We start from the raw sequence: 21,850 nt of genomic DNA, 5'->3' as shown, positions 1-21,850 counted from the left end.
ATGAACACCTGTACACTTATTAGCCAATAATGTGGTAGCAAAACAATTAATAAAATCCTGAAGATACAGGTCAAGAGCTTCTGTTTAACAGGAAAAACAACCTGTGAAATTATGTTGATGAGAGAGATCGGAGGAGAATGACCAGACTGGTCTGAGCTGACTGGAAGTTTCTACTAACACAAATATATGCTCTTTACAACCTGGAAAAAGACCAGTCTGGTAAGCTTGTGCACATGATAGCTTAAGATGTTTGTTTTTGAGTTTTTCATTTGCATAACAGGCGTTCCTAATAAACTTTTGTTGAGTTTAAGTGAAATGGAACCTTTGCTGATACAGATTTTTTTCCATGAAGTGCTGGACATTTTCTATCACTAACAGTTGTGTTACCTTGTTATCAGTCACTCACACAGCCTACTGTAAAGTTACTACATTCTACAGTTAGAGAGCAGCAAAACCATTCTACAGATATAAGGTCACAGATTGCTAGTTATTCTAGGTGAGGTTCATGCCCACACATTCTCTAAGTGCATGTGCATGTGCATGGTAAAACTTTCCAACAGACTCACATAGTGATATTTGAAGCAGGAATTGTGATAAATGTTACTGTCATAAATCTAACATTCACTGAAAATGTCTCACAAGATTAATGTAGTTTAAAGTGACAATGAACTATTTCTTCTACTGAAGGTTGCCAAGTCAACCGACTGATTGACAATGTTAGGTGTTATGACCATGGGCCATACTGGATTCAGCCGCAAGGCCACTCTTTAGTCATTTGGCTACAAACACATGCAGGGCAAACTGGGCATGAGAGCATTACCATCTTTTTTCAATGATTGCTAGAAAAAAGGCAGTTTTTCAGAGACACTCTTCAGTTTGTCAGTTTAAATGCAAATAAGTGACTAAAGCACAAAAGGGAGCTCTGACCTTGGCCTCAGGGGTCTGATGCACAAAAGGCAGATCCCATGGTGGGCGCTTAAGGATCTGTGGCAAATAGAGGTGCCATGCCAAGCCAATGAGCCCCCAGAGAGATGCCTTTCATGGCTGTATTGTACACTGCAAAGGCTGCTTAAATAACCCTTTAGAGTAGACTTCAATAAGATTTTCTTGTGGTATCTTTTGTGTTTTCATACTATATCTCCCCACCAGGGTTTGTAGACCAACAGTACTTTTATTCCAAGATCAGTATCAGAATTTTGATTGATAGAGACTTCAAAACACTTTTGTAAGTCACTCTGGAAAAGGAACAATGGCATCAGTGTAAGTGTAAATGGACTATTGTGAAGCAGTCCCTTAAAGGAAGATGAGTAGGTGCACACAATTCATAAATCAGCTGCTAGGGACTATGTGGTAGGGATTTTTTCATTTAGGAGTATTTCCTGAGTCTTTAATCTGTTTTTGATTAACACACTATATTGTAACATATTGTAACATGATTAACATACTATATTGTGGTTAATTGCATACTTTGACCTACACAAGGCCTCGGTCCAAGAAATATCTCCTGTCATGCTCCTCTTAAAGTTCATGTGCCACAACCTGCAGTCCACATTATTTTCTAAAGCTTTATATTGCCTCTAGTAGCATATAAGAAACAAACACCTAACTGAGGTGATTGCATTAAGACTTAAGACTACATGAGAAGCTTCTAAAATTTAATTGAAATATTTCATTCAATAATTTAGGAAATCAGTTATTCAAATAGCTCAATGCCTGCATGTTAAAAACTCTTTAATGCCACCCATAGAAACTGGCACAGCTTCTATGGACTTCTGTGGCAGATTCACATACAAAGTGCTTAAATGGTAGAAAAGAGTAATGCCTATTTGGCAACAAACATCAAATACACAATTTCTGCTCCTCTAGGGGTTTTTGAAAGTGTGTGCAAATGGGTTTTCAAAGAAAATATATCTCAGCCTTTATTGGACAGTGAGCTCTTTGATTGTCCTGTCTGGATGCACAGGTTCTCTGTATGATACTTGGGATACATCTCAAAGTGGCAGGACCTCATAACTACCGGCCATTTATTAAACATTAATGACCATAACATTAACATCATGAAATCTTAAACATAGACATATCAGGGCCGGTCAGACTGAGGCTTTGAGGCTTCTGTAGTGGTCAGTAACCGAACTGGGTAAACTTATTAGTTTATCTAACTAAAGGCAATGAAGATAAAGGTTCGTATGCAGACATACAGTAGCTGCTGGTGTCTTTTGTTTGTTGTTTTGTTAAGTCCAAAATCTTGTTGTCTTCTTGTATGCTGATCCTTTGTCACACTGCTGCTCTCTGGTGTATCTGTATGGTAGTTGTAGCACATGAGCATCTGCATTAATAGTAGGTGAAAGTATTAGTGATATGTAAAAGGTGGGAAACTCTCCCACCTGAGTCTTTTTTTTATATAACTATAATGTAGCATGCATTTGTTATTTAGTTAATGTTTTGTTATATATAGTAGGTAATACAGACAAACACAAATGCTTGGCAGAAGCTCATATAAAACAGGATATTTAGATAATTATAAAATCTCTAAAACTAAGTGTATGTCTTGATAGCAAACCTACACATGCACACAATATCCACTTATTTTTATTTACATTTTCACTAACCAAGCTTACTTACTAACCTGACTAAATGGCCTAAGTGAATTTAATCTAATCTGTGTAAACTTATTAGTATATTGCTTTAGGAAATTTGTGACTTTGTAATTGTGCTATATTTTGTGGGATGTTACTTGAAAGATGAATAAATACAGAAATATTTAGATAAGCACCAACAGAAAACTCTTTAAATTTATAAGTAAAAATTGATTGCAGAATTGTTTTTCAAAGATGACATGCATTTGTCATATTAGTTTGCTTTGTAGTGAGATGACCAGTAGATCCATCGCCAGCAAACACCCAGGAACACTGCGACCCCATTACCTGGTGCCAAAAGCAATTTCTGGGTCTCAGAGCGATTTAGTATCCAAAAATACCAACCAAAAAAAAGAACATTACACATTCCCATCAGCTAAAGTCAAACTTTGACTAGTGAATAACATAGATTGAGCATCGTGCATCATTGGGGAATGGCATAGCCTACTTAATACTTGAAAAAAAAATGTCAAATTGATTTAACACGTGTTACTAATTGATAATTCTCTTGCCATTTCAACTTAATTGAGTTTGAACAGGTGCAGACACAGCTATCTGTCCCTATTCCTTGTCCCACTCACCACTATTTAACCTTATAGAAATGTTTCTAACTACGGAGGAAAGCTTTTCATTCAGCCAAATGAATTTACTTCCGGTATTGTGGAATAAATTAGAGTTAGGTGTGGATGGCTTATGTGTCTTGCAACTATTTATTAGTTTTTAGCTATTTTATTGTGGTTAATATTTGAAAGTGCTGATTTAAAATGTAGGAAACTTCGGAAATTAACATTACATGGATCCTTTGATACCAGCCAAAATGTTAAAGTTTTAGGAAACTGTGGTGCTGGTTTTACAAATTGTTGTCTTAAATATGCTAATATAGAGAAATCTTTTATGAGAAATAAAGGGGAATATATAAGACAATATGACCTCTATATAAGACAATGTGATGTCTTTCATTTGTATTTTTCCATTCAATATATGTCATTTGTGTGATGACCTTCAACCATTATTGTCATGATAATATATATAAAACATTACTGTGGATTAATAATGCATACAGTGAGTATGTGTGTAAATAAATAGTCTAGACCACTTTGGAGCTCACTGTTTTATTCAGCAACTCAGTGACACACACCTCTGGAGGAAAGGAACTAGCAACTTTGCAGCAAGTGGAAAACCCGACAGTTTTTCAGACTGTAACATCGACACCACATTGAAAATGTAAAAAGAGTCTTTTTCAGACAATAATGAGTCTCTCATCAAAGTGATATGTAAAAGGTGGGAAACTCTCCCACCTGAGTCTTTTTTTCTTCCTCTTCTTTTTTTTTTGCATGAAACAAACATAAATGGAATTACCTGCCATGTTTTCCATCTTTTAGTTGCTTCACATATATTCAGATATATATTTATATTTATCAACACTTCTAAAGAATTCAAATATTCAGCCACATGTACTGAAAAGAAGATTCACTTTTAAATCACAATAATAAATATAAAAAGGATATATAGCAAATTTGATATAAATGATGTGGTAGCTGAGAGAGAGCATGAGGACTTGTCAGTCAGGACATATTGGCCTGGATTAAAAAAACAAACTCAGAGATTCAACAGTTCCTGAGGTTCCTGTTTCCCATATGGGCAAACAACATGAGGGGAATGGCTTTTAAAATCACTGAGAAGCTTCTACAAAAGGTCAAAGTGCAAATTCAAAGATAGTAGGCCTTAATCACATTGGAAATATTTAGTTAACTGGACCAGTTTGAGGGAGGCTACGCTTTCCCTTAGACCACTGGCTTGACTTGTAATATATTTGTTTCAAGTTTTTGTAAAAGTAGTAATAAAAATCATTTGAAGCTCATTAACCATCAGGTCCATTGTGTTGTATTATGGGGAAGGACAACTGGTGTTGCACTTTGAGCTGATAAGAAGCTCTCTCTCTCTCTCTGCTTTTTTTTTTCTGATCCAGCACCTTCATCCACAATCAATGACTGAAATGTTGCCTCTCAAGGCCCTTGCACATGGATCCCAACCCTGATTCATTCTGAACTAATGCTGAGGAAGTAACACACTTCTCAAGTGCAAAAACTGAACAGTGTTTAACAGAGAGGTAACACACACCTGCAAATGAAAACAGGTTTCTATAACAGTTGTACTAAACTCATGTCCGAGGAATAAAAGCACAATGAGAGTTTTCTCATAATCAGGGACACCCACATGAACCACTGTGGACAAATGACAGTCATGAATATTCACTTTATGCATTATAAGTGTGCAAGGACCTTAACAGTGGTTTAACCAAGTCTCTATAACTTTCTAACATAACAATGCCCCTCCATGCACAAGATTAAGGAAACAAATTGAAGTCAAAAACTGAGGCTGGATATGTGGGTCTTCAACAAAAAAAAAAGAAACAAGAAAAAAGAAACCAACAACAAAAAGAATCTAATCCTCTGTACATGTAAACATCACACACTTCCACTGAGTCAGAACCAGAAAGAAATAATACAAAGCTTCACATTGGTATACAAAGAGAAACCAGGCTTCAGCCTCCAGTTTCCAGGCAGGTACAGGAGTAGAAACAAATCAAATACAATAATCATAGTAATAACAATAACAATAATCTTACAAAGCACCACAAATGAAAAGAACACAGGCAATGGTTGTTACCACATTGTGATTGCAGATCTTTGCTGCACTTATAAAAAAATAAGTCATAACATTTCTTTCTTTCTTTTTTTTTCTTTTACCTCTAAATGTTTATTTTCCAATGTGTGTTTGTGAGCATGTTTGTGTTTATATGTATATCTTGCATTTTTTCCTTGTGAAGCGTTACACAGCTCCCAGACCTTGTTCTCAAACAAATATGAACATAAATACATGAAACCCGACTAAAGAAACCAAACCAAAATAAAAATCAAATGTAGAGCAAGAGGACATACCAGTACTGATATGTGTTTAAACTACACTAACTTACACTCCTCCTAACTACTCCTAAGTACTCATTGGAAATCAGACAGATTCTCCTCACCAAACTGTTACTCACAGTATCTGAAGACAGACTCCATTTTCTCCAAGAGTCCAATTTCTGTTTGGATGCAGGTCTCACCAAAACAAGTGCATCTTTAAAAAAATTGTTAAACAAATGTTCATCAAATTAATAAATAAAAAACACTAAACCTAGGGCCCAAGTATAGTACACTGTTTTTCAATGTTATCATTTCTTATGATTCCAGATTTAAGACATTTACTAAATTAACCAGCCTTAAAGTGCTACAACATTTCAGGTTAATTTCATTTATATTAAGATGCAATCTGATGTGAACCCAAATGATGATTCCTGTCCAGCCTACAAATAGCAGATTATTCACCGGTGTATTTGAGTTTCCTGTTATACTAAGAATTGGCTATAATTTGCTTTTGTTTCTATACAAGGAGAAAGTTCCCTTAAGAGGCATACATAAAGAACTTTATAAACCTTACAGACTTATAAATTAATGACAATAATATAAAAGAAAAAATACACATAAATATTAAAGTAAGTGGGTACAGTTATCTAGTGGAAATGCATTGCTCCCTTTAACCCAACACCCCCAGTAGGAATTGTTTTCTGGTTCCTTGTAATTTTGTGGTTATGGCTACAACACTTGGAAGGTTGCTATATCACATGAAGGCTTGAGACACACAGCTCACACAAGCTTACACTGTTTAAATCATCTTCTCCAGGATTGTCTTTTGCTTTTTTTTTACAGTGTCTGTTGTTTTTTTTTTTGTTTTTTTTTGTGAGTCCTGAATTTGGTGACATGTTTGAAATTAACATAGGGGCGTGAGACAAGCAAAAGGGAGCTCAGAGTCATGACAGCAATAGGAGATGTAAGTGTTCCGTCAATCAGAAACCATTATCTGGTAAGACTGACATCACAAATTTTGACATAATTAGTATGGAGGTTTTTTAAGCTTTGGCCTAGTTTCACTGATAATTAGGTCCCTTAGCTTAAACATGTATGCATATGTACATAAACAAGTCCCTCTGATGATTCTGATTGGTCCCCGTGCAGTATGAAAGTGACTTAGTCATGAGGTTAGAAAACAAGAGCAGCATTCACAACGTAAAAAAAATTGTTTGCAATGCAGCATGGGAATTGCAGTCCTTCATATATATATATATATTTTTTTTTTTGTATTCTTTTTCCTCTGTGAGCGTGTTTCCCAGAAGTCATTGCAGTGCTGAGGATAAAGGGTTGCAAAGGCAATGGGGTGTGGAGAAGGGGTTAAGAGTGGGGTTTTAAGTATCTCAGCGCAGCTTCATTTGCATAATGTCTGACAGTCTGACATGCCCATTTGACAGAATTGAAACATCTGTAGCAGTCAACATAAATCAAATTATTAAATAGAATTTTTGTTTGTATGTTTTCTTATATTTGAGAAAAGAATAAATGTATGTAAAGAATGTAACTATGTCATAAAAAGTGTGTCTATGTTAAATTTTCAGACAACACACTAAAAATATTATCATATACATTGCACCATATTCCCAACCTCGGTAGCATTAAACAAATATTAGATATCTCCCTTCTTCTTCTTCTTTAATGGTCTCTCCATAGTATATACTAAAGGTTAGTCTCTATGGCAGCTTCACATACTTTTAGGCCAAGATTTTAAAACATTTTAAAGCAAGGGTGCCATACATTCTAAATTTTATATATTATAAAATATATAATAAATATATATTGTTAAATATATAAAATTTAGAATCCATGTTAAAATAATATCGTCTTGTGGACAATAATTAAACTGAAATATGAAACAAAGAGTAAGTCCTTATTATTACACTACAGGGGACAATGATATTCAGGAGGTTGCGAGTATGGTTCCTATTCATTGTGAGTAGCAGAAGTTTGAAAAGAAGCAGTTGGCTGTCTTTACATGTCTCTGTTGTATGATAAGGATAGCTGGCTGGCAGGTGGAAACTGGTAGATGACCAAATAGGGGAGAAAACAAGGAAATATTTTAAAAAGTGATTATAGAGAATTCTCTCTACATAATGTAAAAGAGAGGCAAATAGTAATGTAAGAAACTGTATGTTAAAGTCAACATCTGGATTTTTTTTCAGTAATGAATTACAGTGTTTATCTGTTTCATATGTGACCCATGTTCAATCCATGTGCAACTTTTAAATAATTGCAGACAAATGAACACATTTAAGAGGACTTGTTGATTAGTTATTGGTCTACTGAACTGTTTTTGGTTTGGCCCACCTGAAATGGAGTGTAATGTAGCTTATTACCCAAAATGCACCCCTGGTTTAAAGTTTTAAGAATGAAAAATGTAGACTTTTTGTAGTCTGTATGTCAAAACCAGACTGAGATGGTTTTTGCTCTTTTGGTATGGTTGGTTCTTATTCTAATTCCTTATTCCTTTAACCTTCCTTAAATCAAATTAAATTCCACTTGTTATTCCACACATTAAATGCATCAACTGCACACCTATGCTGCAACACTCAATATGGCTGCAAAGTATCTCACACCCTATAAACACTCCAGCTGTGAAAATAATGGTCAGTGACTGTTGGATAATTATGATCTAAAAATGATGCCTAGGAAATGACATAATTTGTTTGCATTAGTCACACTCACAATACTGGTTCATACCAAACTGATTGTGTAGAAATCACATAACTCTATTTCCCGCAAGTGCTGCAGTGTCACTAGTCAGCCATCGGATGGCTTTTTATCATAGATTGTGCTCTGTACAGTGACATCATTTTAATGTAAATCTTGTGTTGGTCATGTAACTGCACAGTCTCACAGATCAGGCCTTCTCAGATCATGGCCTTTGGCATTAAGAGAACAGTAGGTTATCAAAGCCTTGTACAGAGTTGTGCCCTGTTACAAATCTAAATGAGGGCAAAGGGAATAGGGCAAAGAAGACACTATGATGACAATAAGGCTATTATGAAGAATGCAATAGGTAGCTCTATCAAGAAAGGGGACTGTGCGTGCGTGCGTGTGTGTATGTGTGTGTGTGTGAGTGTGTATTTGTAGTACATTTGTGCATCTGCTTGTGGCCATGTAGCTACATATACGTTTTAATGTGCTGTGTGCATATCCCAATTGATGTATGCTGCTATCTGTGCACATCTGATGTGTTTTGTGAGTGTATGTCTTGTACATAAGAGCATATGCATGTATGTGTGTCTGTGTGACCATGTGTGGAGTTTCAGTTCTGCTGTAGAATGAGGTTTTCAAGCTCGTCAGCTGAGCGAAGCAGGAAGGCGGCGGACTCACGATAGCCGGCAATGAGCTGCCGCACTGCCGTGACTTCAGGAGGGCTGAGCTGAGCCGACGCTCCTCCACCTCCACCGCCCTGACCGTGACTATTAGAGCTTGAGGAGGAGGAGCTGGAGCCCACAGACTTCATACTCAAGTCAGTAGGACCTAAGAGAGAGAGAGAGAAAAAAAAAATACAAAAGACAACAGGATGATGCACATGTCTTTCAGGTAAAAATACTTTGCATCTAAAGCACATAGCCACTAACCATTGCTCTGTGCTGCTGCACTGTTTTGCAGGCTGTTGCCTAGGGCTCCGTAACCACGGAAACTGTAAGTAAGTCCCCCATTGGTGTAAAGCTGGTCCTGTGAGTAGGCTGAGGCAGCCAATGAGAAGCCTGAGTGGGCCACAGCGGCTGGGTCTCTGGAGTTGGGTTTGTCTGCATTAATTGACTCATCCTACAGAGGGCAGCAGTGAAAAAGAGAATTGTTGCACACTCTATACATGTTGATAAATAGTTTTCTTTTCTGTATTTATTTAATAATGTATTTCTGCTTATTGTTGATTTCCAGTTGATCTCAAAGCATTTTTTCTTTACCTTCTTAATTTGCTTAATGTTTTTAGTGTTTTTTGTTACAATTTGGTTGTCTATGCTCTGCATTAGCTGTTATGTGGGTTTTCAAGTCAGGAATTACAGGGGAAAGATCATTATAATTTCACCTTTATTCCAGCCAGCATGCGTCTGTTTTTTAGTGAGTTTTGACAAATTCCTTATCAGATTTTTTCTTTCTTTTCCCACCTATGTGTGTCCATCTCCCCGTCTCTCTCTCACACAAATGCACATGTACAGTACTCACGTGATTCTGGTATATGTCAAGGCGCATCCTTTTGGCAGCATTACGTGTCTCGCTCTCACAGGCGGCTGCCAGGATGTTTTCAGCCATGGCAGAGGTGAGGTGTGGTGGAGTGGGCCGTGTCTGTGCAAAAGAATTAGGCAAGTAAAATATAAGTCAACACGCCAAGAATGCTGCAAGTGTAGAGATATTCTTAACTTTCACAGTTCCACTACTTACACGGTTACTAGATAGTAAGAGTGAGCTCTATAGATGTTCATGATTGGTCTAAACCTTACAAAGAGCATGTTAATTGAGCAGTTGAGACCATTCTCATTAAGGATACATTATAAATTTGGCCAAAATTTGATGGTTAACATAAAGCTGAAATTTACCATGCTGTGCTCTTAAATTAGATACAAGTCACTGAAAATGTTTAGAGAAGAGAAACCTCAACATTAAGAATAGCTTACAAATCTTACACAAGCTTTAAAAAACAAGTTAATAAGACATTTACTGCATAAATTATACTGTATACCTCAAAGCCTCCTTTCTTCATGCGTCTGCAGGATTTGAGGTAGGTGCGAATGCGTTTACGAGCTCGCTCCTGGAACTCTGGAAATTGGCGGCTGCAGGACTCAATGATGGCCTGTATCTTCTCTTTTGGTTGCTTGGAGATGGGCACCATTCGGTCCAGATTCTCATCCACAAACAATCGTACAAACATCTGGGGGTGAGAAAGAAATATAAGTAATTTTGAGTGGTTTAGAAAAAACAAGAGACAGAAAAGAAATTGCACAAACATTTGACAAAGGTCAGAATGAAAGGAAAAGAAGACTACTGAAGTGCTACTGACTGAAAGACATAAAGGTGTAAATGGTAAAAATACAAGAAATCTAAGAGTAATACATAAAGGAAGAAGCTGAAAAATATATTTAAAAAAAAAAGTCTCACATTGAAAGCTTTGAGCCTCTCGGGGTCTAGACCTTCGGTGTCATTAATCTTGTCACTGTCATCGTGATCATCATGATCATCATCGTCATCATCCATGACCTGAGTGCGTGCTGTATTCAAATCTTCGGCACACATGCTCACTTCAGTCTTTACTGAGTCATAGCTTCCTGAGCTGTACTGAGGAGACTTTAGTCACACAAATAAATCACACAATAAATTATTTTATCTTCATATGCGCAAACATTCCTTAGTGAAATACATCAGGTGTGTGTATGTTAGTCCTATCTAGCTGGATTTCTATGTCTACTAAAAGCAAAGTAGAAAATATAGAGCATACTCTTGAAATCCCACAATGCACCACAGAAGGTAAGGTGACATTTAGAGACAATGTGTGGCCTACATGATGAATACTCTGTAATTTAAGAGAAATGTTTATTCTCTCACCTTGTTGCCATATTCTGTTTTGATTGTGTATTTCCTGCTGGGGTCAGCAGGGTATGGTGCAAGTGGTGGAGTAACCCCCTGCAACAGCCTATCACTCAGGTTGAGGGGTTGCTGGCCTTCTTCAGAGGATGATGATGATGATGTGGTGCTGAAGTCCAGTGGTGCTGTGGTTCCATTGCAATTCACCTCTTCATATGGAATCATGCCATCTGTCACAGAAACACCCCCAGTGACCACAGCAGCAGTGTTAGGCGGTGCGAGGGAAGGGAGCCCATTAGTGCTGGCACTCTCAGAGGAGGAGTCATCTGTCAGGGTAGAGGATACCGAAAGGAGGAACAGAAGGAGAAAGGAAGGAAAAAATGTTAGCAATGTTTCCCCCTTACCTATGCACTATTACCAACTAGCTAACCTTACTAATAAAACAAAAGAAAAAACAAAGGCCAAAAATAATATAATATAAAAGTGTATTCCTTTAACCATGTTCAAATCTATCAATGATTTCAATTCCTTTAGGATGTTCTACATTGATTAACAAGACATGTCTAAGCATGTGCTTTGAGAGCTTTTGATATTTGCAACTATACCTACGTGTGTGTGGATAGTGTGTCTACTGTAGGTCAGTATGTATGTACAGAGAGAGTCAGGTCAGGGTTAGATTACAGAGAGAGAGAGAGAGAGAGAGAGAGAGAGAGAGAGAGAGAGAGAGAGAGAGAGAGAGAGATATGGGGGGGGGGGTCCTTCAGCAGATGGGGAAAGACCAAGCTGATGCACAGAAAAGTGGATGGGGGAAGGACAAGGATGGTAAAAGCACCCACATATCTCCCTCTATTAAGAAAAAAAAGGCAATGAAGTATAGGATTGAAGCTCTTTCCAAGTATAGTGCTGTTATCAAAAAGACGATGCACACTAACCATGCAAATGGTCCTTTAACTGTTTAAAAAAAAAAAAAATCACATTTCACAACTTGTAGTAAAACAAGTTGTTTAGTAAAAGCTTCCCCTATTCAAAATTACCCTCTGGCTACATGGTTTTTCTCCTCCCTCCGCTTTCAGAAAGGTGGCTTTGGCAAACCAACACTCACTCCCCCACCCAACATGAACTCCCTCAGGAGACAGCAACATCAGTGTCCTTCTCTTTGCACGCACACACTCCAGAGACTATGGCAGCCAAAATACAGCAATACATAATACAGCATAATCAAAAGACTATTGTCCTAGTATTTTTTCTCTGGTATAGATACTTTGAAATGTTTAATTTGAATATTCAATTTAGTCAAATTCACTGTGACTCCTCATTTGTTTTTTCATTTGAAAAGTATGTATTTTTGTCTTTATTGCACATAAAAAAGAGCCATAATGTTATTCTATGCATGAAAGTAGTCAGACACAGCAATAGACAATTACAGAAAAACTGATTCACTGCCACCTCATCTAAAGAGCAGTTTTCACTAGGGTTGATGAAATGGAGCAGTCAAGAGAATTTACGGTCATCTGAACATATCCAAAGCTGCACAAGAGTAACAATAAATTGGCGAGTAAATCCTATATATTTCAGTGATTTATACTTATAGGGATATTTTGTATTCTTGCATAATATTTTTGAGGCATTTGTTTGTTTTTAACATCAATACACTTTTGTTACACTTATAATTCTTGGTTGATTATTTTTGACAACCAAATTAGGGGTCTATGTTTAGATCTGTATAAACATAAAATTATCCTTAACTGTTCAAATCTTAAGTTCCCATAAATAACTGCCACTATGTGTACATATCCAATCAATGAGTGCATCTTTCTGTAAATTAAGTGTCTTAGCAGTTTGCATTTTACCCATATATTACAATATAATTGTTGGTTTAAAGGTTCTTGTTTTCTTAAGGGTTTATACCTACTCTGTTTCTAAATATTCAATGCTCTCCTCTGTGGTAGAAAGTTTAACAGTTGATCAAAAGGAATAAGTGATGATCAGGATCTTAATCTGTCTAAAATTCAAATGTCTAGTGACCATTCAAAGCGTTGACTACCTTGTCCCCATTACTGACAAGAAAACAATATCTTTGGTAAAATAAGTTTAAACAGAGCTATTTCTCTTTAAAAAAAACAACAACAAACAAAAAAAAACATTTACGGTCAATGAAGGCTGTTTTCTGGTAGCTAAAGAAATCAGCAAGACTAATATTAAACCTCAACACTTTTCAATTATCTTAATTAAAATTTAATCTCTAGATGAATTCAGAATATTATCTTCATAATCTTGACCAGATTGATAAGAAAACATGAGATAGGAGACTCTGAGACAATAGTGAATGAGTACACCTTTATATAAATTAGGAACCTGACCTGTGAACATTAAATGTCTTTGTTAACATGTGAACAGAATTTTATTCAGTGGTCTGAAGCACTTAATCACCTGTATTCACTGACCTTGTTGTATTGTTAATTTACACAGTGGGCATAAAAGCACACACTTAATAGCATGTGTAGGAGGAGACAGAAGGAGCATAGGAAGTTAGAGAAATAGGAGAAATACTACTGAAATGCGAACGAATATGTAATCTTGTAATCTTTTACAAATCTAAAAGATTTCTTATAAAATTATGGTTTCTGGTGTAGCAAAAAAAAAAAGAGACTACTTATGTATCTGAATATACAGCACATATATGTGTGTGTGTGTGTGTGTGTGTGTGTGTGTGTGTGTGTGTGTGTGTGTGTGTGTGTGTGTGTGTGTGTGTGTGTGTGTGTGTGCGTGCGTGTGTGTGTGCGTGTGTGTGTGTGTGTGTGTGTGTGTGCGTGTGTGTGTGTGTGTATGTCTATCTATCTATCTATCTATCTATCTATCTATCTATCTATCTATCTATCTATCTATCTATGTATAAATAAATTACTGATTTACTAAAAACAAACCAATAAATCATCATACAAATATAAAATTGCAGAGCATTACTGCAATACCAGTTGTTGGATTGCTATGTGAGTATATGCGCAGGTATTAGTGACCTTTAAGACTGACAGGATACAGAGAGAAAATAAGCCCCAATTACAGTAGATGAGGGTAATCTACTGACCTGGTGCTGACCCCTGACCATTCTTCCTAACACTCATCTCTCTTTAAGATAATTCCCCTTGGAGCCTCCATAGCTCTCTGTCAATGGTAAGACAGCCTGAGACCTATATGCTGCTCTTCATTCTCTTTCTCCAGCCATGGTTACACAGGATTAACCCACAAAATCAGCAGCGCCAAGCTGCTCCTCCTTTCCCCGGCCTGGCTCTGAGTGACCCAACAGCCCCTCCCCAAGCGGCCATTTTAGAAAACCCTCCTCTCTGGTGCAATCAGACCAAGCACAGAACAGAATGTAGCCACAAGAGACAGAGTGAAATAGGGGGGTAGAATGCTGTAGGTGTAGTATTCATAGAAAAAGGAAAAAGGGGTTTCCCGTATTGTTGTGGACATTGAGATTTCCAATAATAATAATAATAATAATAATAATAATAATAATAATAATAATAATAATAATAATAATAATAATAATAATAAAAGAATGAATGAATGATTTCATACTTTGTTGAAATCATCAGTGAGCCTGAAGCAGACGGCATCATAACTTTAACAGAAAGTCCAAACTAGACTAAGTGGTATGGCAAGAAGCTTCTGAAAGCCTTCAAACTTCTCTTAATGGTTCAAGATAACTCTGGCATCCATTTTAAAAGGTACCCATTCAGTATATAATTGACAAGTGTAAGAGCAAAGCACTGAAAATAGGCTGTAATGGACTATCCATCAAAAATGATCTTCACAAAGCACTTACCTGACTTTTAACAATTCATACAGTAAGATCCAAAAGTCTGGCAATGCAATTTTATCCAATTATATTACTTAGTCAAGATTATATCATACCATATTAATATAATCTAATTGTTATTTTATTAAACAAATTCATAGCATTTTAATTCATCTGTTCACACCTGTATCAGTGGAGTCAGATTTCCTAATAGATTTTGTTGAATGAGACATACAGTAGCCAGTAAAGTTGGTAGTATATATTTCATTACATCTCTTCCTTTTAAACGTTTATATACTCGTTTATATATTTGTGTTTCAGAAAGAAAATTGCATTTTAAACCTCCATTTTATTCAAGAAGTATAGTGACGGAGATGAGCTTTGTGCAGAATGTGAGCATTTGAATGTCTAATACACTAATTTGGCTTTTTTTTAAATGTATTTTCTTCTTTGAGAATGGGTTGAATTAGCTAAAATGTGTCTCTAGTTGTCTATGATGACTTTTCTTCCACAGTTATTCATTCGCAGTCAAACCTAGCTGCCCTATTGAATAGAAAGAGAAAATGAGATGAATCTTGATGGAGAGCATTGTCTAACCTTCCTCCTCTTTGATGCTGGGTTGTGGGGGTGTGGCCTTCCTCTCTGGTCGTGGCTCAGGAGTGCTGCTGGGCGCTGCTGCTGGAGCTCGCTCAGTAGAGCCCCATGCTGGCTCAGTCATATCCAGGTCTTCACTGCTCACCGAACTCTCATCCTAACAGGGTGGAACAGATGGAAAAAGGCACAGAGGTGATAGAGGAGGCAGGCATATGGAAGGAGAAAGAGAGGGGAAGGAAAAGGTGTGCAAGGAAAAGACAAGAAAAAACAGACTGCTTAAAAAACACCCACAAATTAAAACCTCATGTACAAAAGCTACCTTAGAGATACAGGTATGATTTATACAAGTTTGCATTCAATAGGTTGTAATTCAGTTCTAATTTTATACTGCAGAGTTATACAGATAATATATATAACAATTACAAATTTCTCTGGACCAATCCGGACCAAATTTCTCAGGACCAATCCATACAAATGGCAATTTGGTAGTCTTCCAAAGTTACTACCGAATATCTTCATTAAGATGTGCTTCCACTCCAACCACACTGGGTATGAAAAGTGAGAATAGCTCCTTAAATAATGAGTGACTCTGAGAAGTGCTATTTTTAACTTTCCCCAAAGATGCTCGTGTTATCATGACAAGGTGACGAGTGGACTGGACGAGTGCCAAGGTGTGGGGAGGAAATAGGTTTTTAAGCATTGGAACAAAAACAAAGAAAATAACTTACAACGCTTGCCATGACTTTATTATACCATGTGTATGTTTGGGCACGTTTTTATATCTTGATTGGGCCAAATGTTCTCCCAAGGATAGATTATCTGCCAGTTTTGCCCTTGTGAGGACATTTAGCTGATCCCAACAAAAAAAAAACACTGCTATATTACAAAAATCTAATTTATTTTAAAATATTCACTGCACCTATAATTATATCAATGAAAGGTCCTCAAAATAACAATAAGACAAAAGTGTGTGTCTGTGTGTGCAGAGCATGTGATAAAGACATGTGAAGACAGCTCTCTCTCTTTCTCTCTCTATCCCTCTGATGGACGGCTGTGATATTAAAAGGGACAAATAAAGATAATTTTGGTTCAAAGATACTTCCGGAGCCTCACACAAGCTCTGCCATCTGGCAATGCTAATATTAGCATTTGGATTTTACTCTTGGTCCTCCCTTTACCAGTATGTGTCATAAACCTTTAAATCAACTTATTCAGTGTGAAGATTAGAATCCCTCGGAAAGGAAAACTACTCCAATGAAAACATATTAACCTTTATGCAATATCTATCTTATATGTGCGTTACGTATACTTGCTACAGTGGATGGCCTTCCAACCACTACTGCTAACATTCACCAGCCCCCAACTTTTTATCACATGCATGTGCCTTAATCCATACGAATATCTTCTCTCACACTATCACATACAGTACCCAGAAATTTAAACATTCCCTAATCCCCACTACAAGCATGCTATATATTGTACACCAACATATCAGCTTTCCTGTGTGCAGTGAACATCTAATACAACCCCCCCACCAATAAGCTCAAGCAAAAGACCACTGGCAGTCTCTCTACGGAGACCAAACCCCAAACCCCCCCCAAACTACTCCAGACAATATTATACCCTCTCAAGCACAGCCTAGAGATGATGGGGATGCCAATTTCAAATTCAATATGAATCTATAAGTCTCATACCCACCCTTTACTATATATGCCACTCTGGCTCAGTGTTTATCAATTCCCATAGAAACAGGCAGATGTGAAGTGGAGCTGCAGAAAGAGAAGGTCGTATGGGTGTGCATTAAATATGGAGGTATGTGGGGGAGTAAAAATACAGCGAGACGGATGGATGCGTTCTTATTGGCCTTTGTGCCTATGATTACAACACACACACCCTCCAAACTGCCCTAGTGAGATACCTCACAAAAGCACTAATGTAATGCGACAAAGCACTTAAGAAAAAGCTGACTGGCCTGGCTCCCCACTGCTTGGAGATGCGTCCTGAAAACTCTTAACGCAACTAAAAGTTGCCACATGGTAATTTCTCAAACATGACTGTCAGCTCAAGCATTTCAGGCATGTCTACATGGGACATGATTTCTCAATGAATAGGTGATACATGACACAAAGAAAGTGAGACATCAAACAATTTGCACATTTAAATCTTGCCTCTCTGTGTGTTACCAGCTGTTATCTACACCAATTTTTTTTAGGTCTGCAAGCAGTGAATTTATTACATTCAAACTCACAGTTATGGAATTCAAGGAAGGAAGTGTTGCGTTACCTCTCTTCTCCATTCTGAAGCAATGCAGTAATATGTATCTTTTCTAAAAGTGCAAATTGCCATATAAGCTAAAAATTGTCTGCATTCAATTTCATGTCTAAGAGTTGTTTGGTTGAGCCATGTCGCATGCTGTAAAATTTTGTTGCGATATTAAAGCTTTGAGACGGAGCTATGCTGAGACGTACAGTAAGCATATTGTTACTTTCCTGTGCCTCTTACATGTTTGCACTCAAATTACATAGTGAAACATAGTGCTCCATGGGAAGTCTAGAAGCCTATACATCATTTTCTACTTTTCAAAAAGATTCAGATTTCTCCAATGATAGTACTGTAACTTGAGCGATGGCCATTCCAATGGAACCGATTTAAATTGATCTGAACTGAATTAAAATGTTAGAAGAGAAGAAAGAATCCGGAACAGCCAAGAAGATGCTGAGCAAGGGGTGAAATGATAAAGCCTTAAAAGATTTTGAGGGGAAGAAGAAACCTTCCGCTAAATGTTAATGTAATGAGTTGAGAGAGGATTTAGCACTGAGGGCTGCTGTCCAGATGCTTCTGGCCTCATCCCATGAGGCCAGATGCTTCTGGCCTCATGGGATGAGGGATGATGTGAGACATATACAAGGATCAAGGATGTGAGAGATAGAGAGCAGAAAAGACAGTCCAGTAATTCTAGCATGCTGGTAGGAGCATTAAAACAAAAGATTTTAAGCCACTGCTGCTGTGATTTGGCCCTAATATGCAAGTCTACATTTCCCTAGAAATTTCATTCTGGTATTGATAAATTATCTATCTATCTATCTATCTATCTATCTATCTATCTATCTATCTATCTATCTATCTATCTATCTATCTATCTATCTATTTTTAGGTTAATAACATTTTATATTTATGGATCATTAATAAACAATTCTTCAGAACAGAAAAACTGGATTGAAGCTTTGTTTTGAAAAAAAAAAAAAAAAAACATTTTGTGACATTTTGTAAAAGCATATAAATTTACCTAAAAAAAAGATCTGGCCTGTGAACACAGGATACTGATTGTCTTAAAGAATGATGCTATCACAACTCAGTGGTTACACATAATTTGGCAACCGAGGCTTGCAGAATGTCAGCTCTGTTATAGTATAGTGATACAGTATTGGTTCACTATTGAGTTTTGACGTAGGTTTTGGTGTAGTTAGATGTAGTTACAAATATAAAAAGGTGGGAGAGGTGGGAGGTTGCATCCCTAATATATAAAATATATGTTCTATTTTTTCCCCTCATATACAGGCACTCACAAGTCTATTGATTTAATGCAAATAGCATGTATCAATATCCCAGAGTAGTGCACAACCTGCTCTCCTGATGGTAACTGTATTACACACGGTCAGGGTTTAACAGCAGTGCAGCCATACGGATATCTGCAGTGATGGGAAAGCAGGAATAATATTAGATCCTCTGTCTCTCTCTGTCTAAAAAAACATTACTTTTAACTGCTCTCTCTGTATATATATATTGATCATTTCTAGTCCAAGTCCAGATAAAGGAGGGTGAAGAAAAATAAATAAATAAATAAATAAATAAATAAATAAATAAATAAATAAATAGATAGATAAATAGATAGATAGATAAAATAAAAGGACAATAATAATATTAAGGATAATAATAATAATAATAATAATAATAATAATAATAATAATCATAATAATAATAATATGAAGTCCTCACTCATGCGAGAAAAGGTTCTTCCATGTGATTGAAAATGTAAACATTGCTCCAAGTTTTTCAAGATAGGAGAAACATTTATCCAAAGTACATGCTGTTAATAACTGTAATAAAATATTCCTGTGTTCACGGGGAATTTTTTTAGTTCTGTAAAGCTCCTTTTCTATGTAAGGTCAAATACATAGATATATATCAACTTCGAGCTGTCAAAAAGGTTAGCATGTGGTTCACTACAAGGGCTAACCATGTAGTTCTTCATAATTAATGAAGTGTATAAATCCGTTTATCGCCTACCTTTCTTTAATAGCTCCAATATGTTTCGCTTGAATTCCCCTACGGAGCCAGTAAGAAGGTTTTTAACCCGTGTGTCTTCGTGTGTTTTCTCTCCCAGTGCCGGTGTATGTATGCTGTGCCATTCTGACTCACATTGAGGGGGCGGAGTCAGCGCTCACTGGTAAGCCACGCCCCGTCACATTGACAGGGCAGCCTGATCTACAGTGATTGACATCTGTGAGCTTTCCCACCTTCCTGCGCATCCACTAGAATCTTTTTGTTTTAATTACACTCTGAAGCAAATTCAGCAGTTTTTCATGCAGCTTCCCCTGTCTCAGCTTATTATCCAGGTATATATCTCTAAGGATATTATGAAAGAATTACTCTGCATGAATTATTCTTCAACTACACCATAGGATGGTTATGTAGGTATCAGGAATGTAAGTCTGGAGGTATTAGACTAATAAAGGTTTACATGGAAAAAGCAGAAGTATTGCAGAATTTTTAACTACATAACGTAACAGACTGCAACACACAGTAAAAACAGTAGAAAAAAAAATTGGTGCCCCCCTGCCCACTCCCCAGGACTTGTACCGTACAAGAACCAGAAACCGGGCAGGAAAAATCACTACTGACCCTTTACACCCTGGACACAACCTCTTTCAGCTCTTCCCTTCTGGCAGGAGCTACAGAGCTTTGTTTACCAAAACTGCCAGACACAGGAACAGTTTCTTTCCCCAGGCCCCTTATCACCCTGATTAACAACTCACCAAAATTATATTCCCTGCTTCATATCTATAAGTACTGCCTTATCAGAACCATCAGTCATCACATCATCCGTATGTTACACACACTACTGCTGCTGTATATTGTACAAAAGCAAAATATTGCATAATACTGTTATTTGCACTATATGCACGCTCACACTTTATATATATTCTGTATTCCTATTCAATATTCATACTGTCTATATTGTCTCACATCGTCTGTATTGTCTTGTATAGCCTGTTTTGTCTTGTCTTGTATAGTCCAAGCTCAATGTACTTCTGAGAGTAACAAACAGCTGGAACCAAATTCCTTGTGTGTGTCAACACACTTGGCCAATAAACCTGATTCTAATTCTGATTCTAATTGTTACAATACACTTTCATGACTCAGAGAACAATGCATGTTATATTTAGTATTTTTGTTCACAATCAATAACGTCATATTAATGACGAAACATAATTAGAACTTGTGGAAATGTTTTGCTGATTAACAATACATCATTTTTTATAGCATGTACTCTATACACAATAGATGAACACTGCTCTCTGGTGTTAAAATAATGTAATAGAACTGTAACTATTCTAAGCAGCCAGATCACACATATGAATGTAAACAAATCTAATTATTTTACTAGGCATGTTCAAACTTATGTTATACAAGGCATTTTGGACAGACACTAAGTTATATTTTATAACATTTTATGAAGTATATCTCAAGGCCGAGCTCTGCGGTAACTGCTTGTCACAAACTGTAAAACACGGCTTTTTGGTTTAATTCATGTATAAACTGCACAGAGAGGTATATTAGTAACCCATGATGTGCTATTCCAGGCACCCAGGTATATACTGTTGCTGAGGCAACCAAAGCTATAGAGGTTTACCTTGACAACCACATCCTGCAAATTACGGCCCAACAGCAGTGTATGGTTTTTTACATTTATTTTGTAGCCTACATACGTAGGGCTTGTTATGCTGCCCCCATGTAAGAAGATATATAATAATTTATGCAAATCATTATGCCATGTATAATAGAAGTAAGGTAAAATGAAGTAAGGGTTCAACGTGCAATAGTCATGCCTCAGGTCAATCTCATAAGCTATGATATGAATACAATACAAAGGTAGAGAACTGACATCAGTAAATATCTCATCTGTTCAAATCAATGGGAAGCTATTTGATATCTGCCCACACAAAAGTAGTAAAAATGGATAGACTGAAAATCATGTGTGTGTGTGTGTGTGTGTGTGTGTGTGTGTGTGTGTGTGTGTGTGTGTGTGTGTGTGTGTGTGTGTGTGTGTGTGTGTGCGC

At 36.8% G+C, this 21,850-nt stretch overlaps 1 protein-coding gene across 3 annotated transcripts in view; it reads right to left on the bottom strand.

Moving 5' to 3' along the window:
* Positions 1 to 3,732: 3,732 nt before the first annotated feature.
* Positions 3,733 to 21,850, bottom strand: part of nol4la (nucleolar protein 4-like a) — a 41,339-nt gene continuing 23,221 nt past the window's right edge. For all 3 annotated transcript variants that reach the window (XM_047799857.1, XM_027167092.2, XM_027167093.2), the window contains 7 exons: positions 15,513 to 15,666; positions 11,138 to 11,442; positions 10,694 to 10,879; positions 10,278 to 10,466; positions 9,764 to 9,883; positions 9,175 to 9,364; positions 3,733 to 9,073 (listed from right to left, as the gene is read on the bottom strand). In XM_047799857.1, the coding sequence (XP_047655813.1) occupies positions 8,856 to 9,073; positions 9,175 to 9,364; positions 9,764 to 9,883; positions 10,278 to 10,466; positions 10,694 to 10,879; positions 11,138 to 11,442; positions 15,513 to 15,666 (1,362 nt within the window). In that variant the 3' untranslated portion in view covers positions 3,733 to 8,855. The remainder of the gene's footprint in view (positions 9,074 to 9,174; positions 9,365 to 9,763; positions 9,884 to 10,277; positions 10,467 to 10,693; positions 10,880 to 11,137; positions 11,443 to 15,512; positions 15,667 to 21,850) is intronic.

Source organism: Tachysurus fulvidraco, chromosome 14 (assembly GCF_022655615.1).
Source record: "Tachysurus fulvidraco isolate hzauxx_2018 chromosome 14, HZAU_PFXX_2.0, whole genome shotgun sequence".
In the NCBI taxonomy this organism is placed as follows: domain Eukaryota; kingdom Metazoa; phylum Chordata; class Actinopteri; order Siluriformes; family Bagridae; genus Tachysurus; species Tachysurus fulvidraco.
This window is presented reverse-complemented; position numbering and strand designations above follow the sequence as displayed.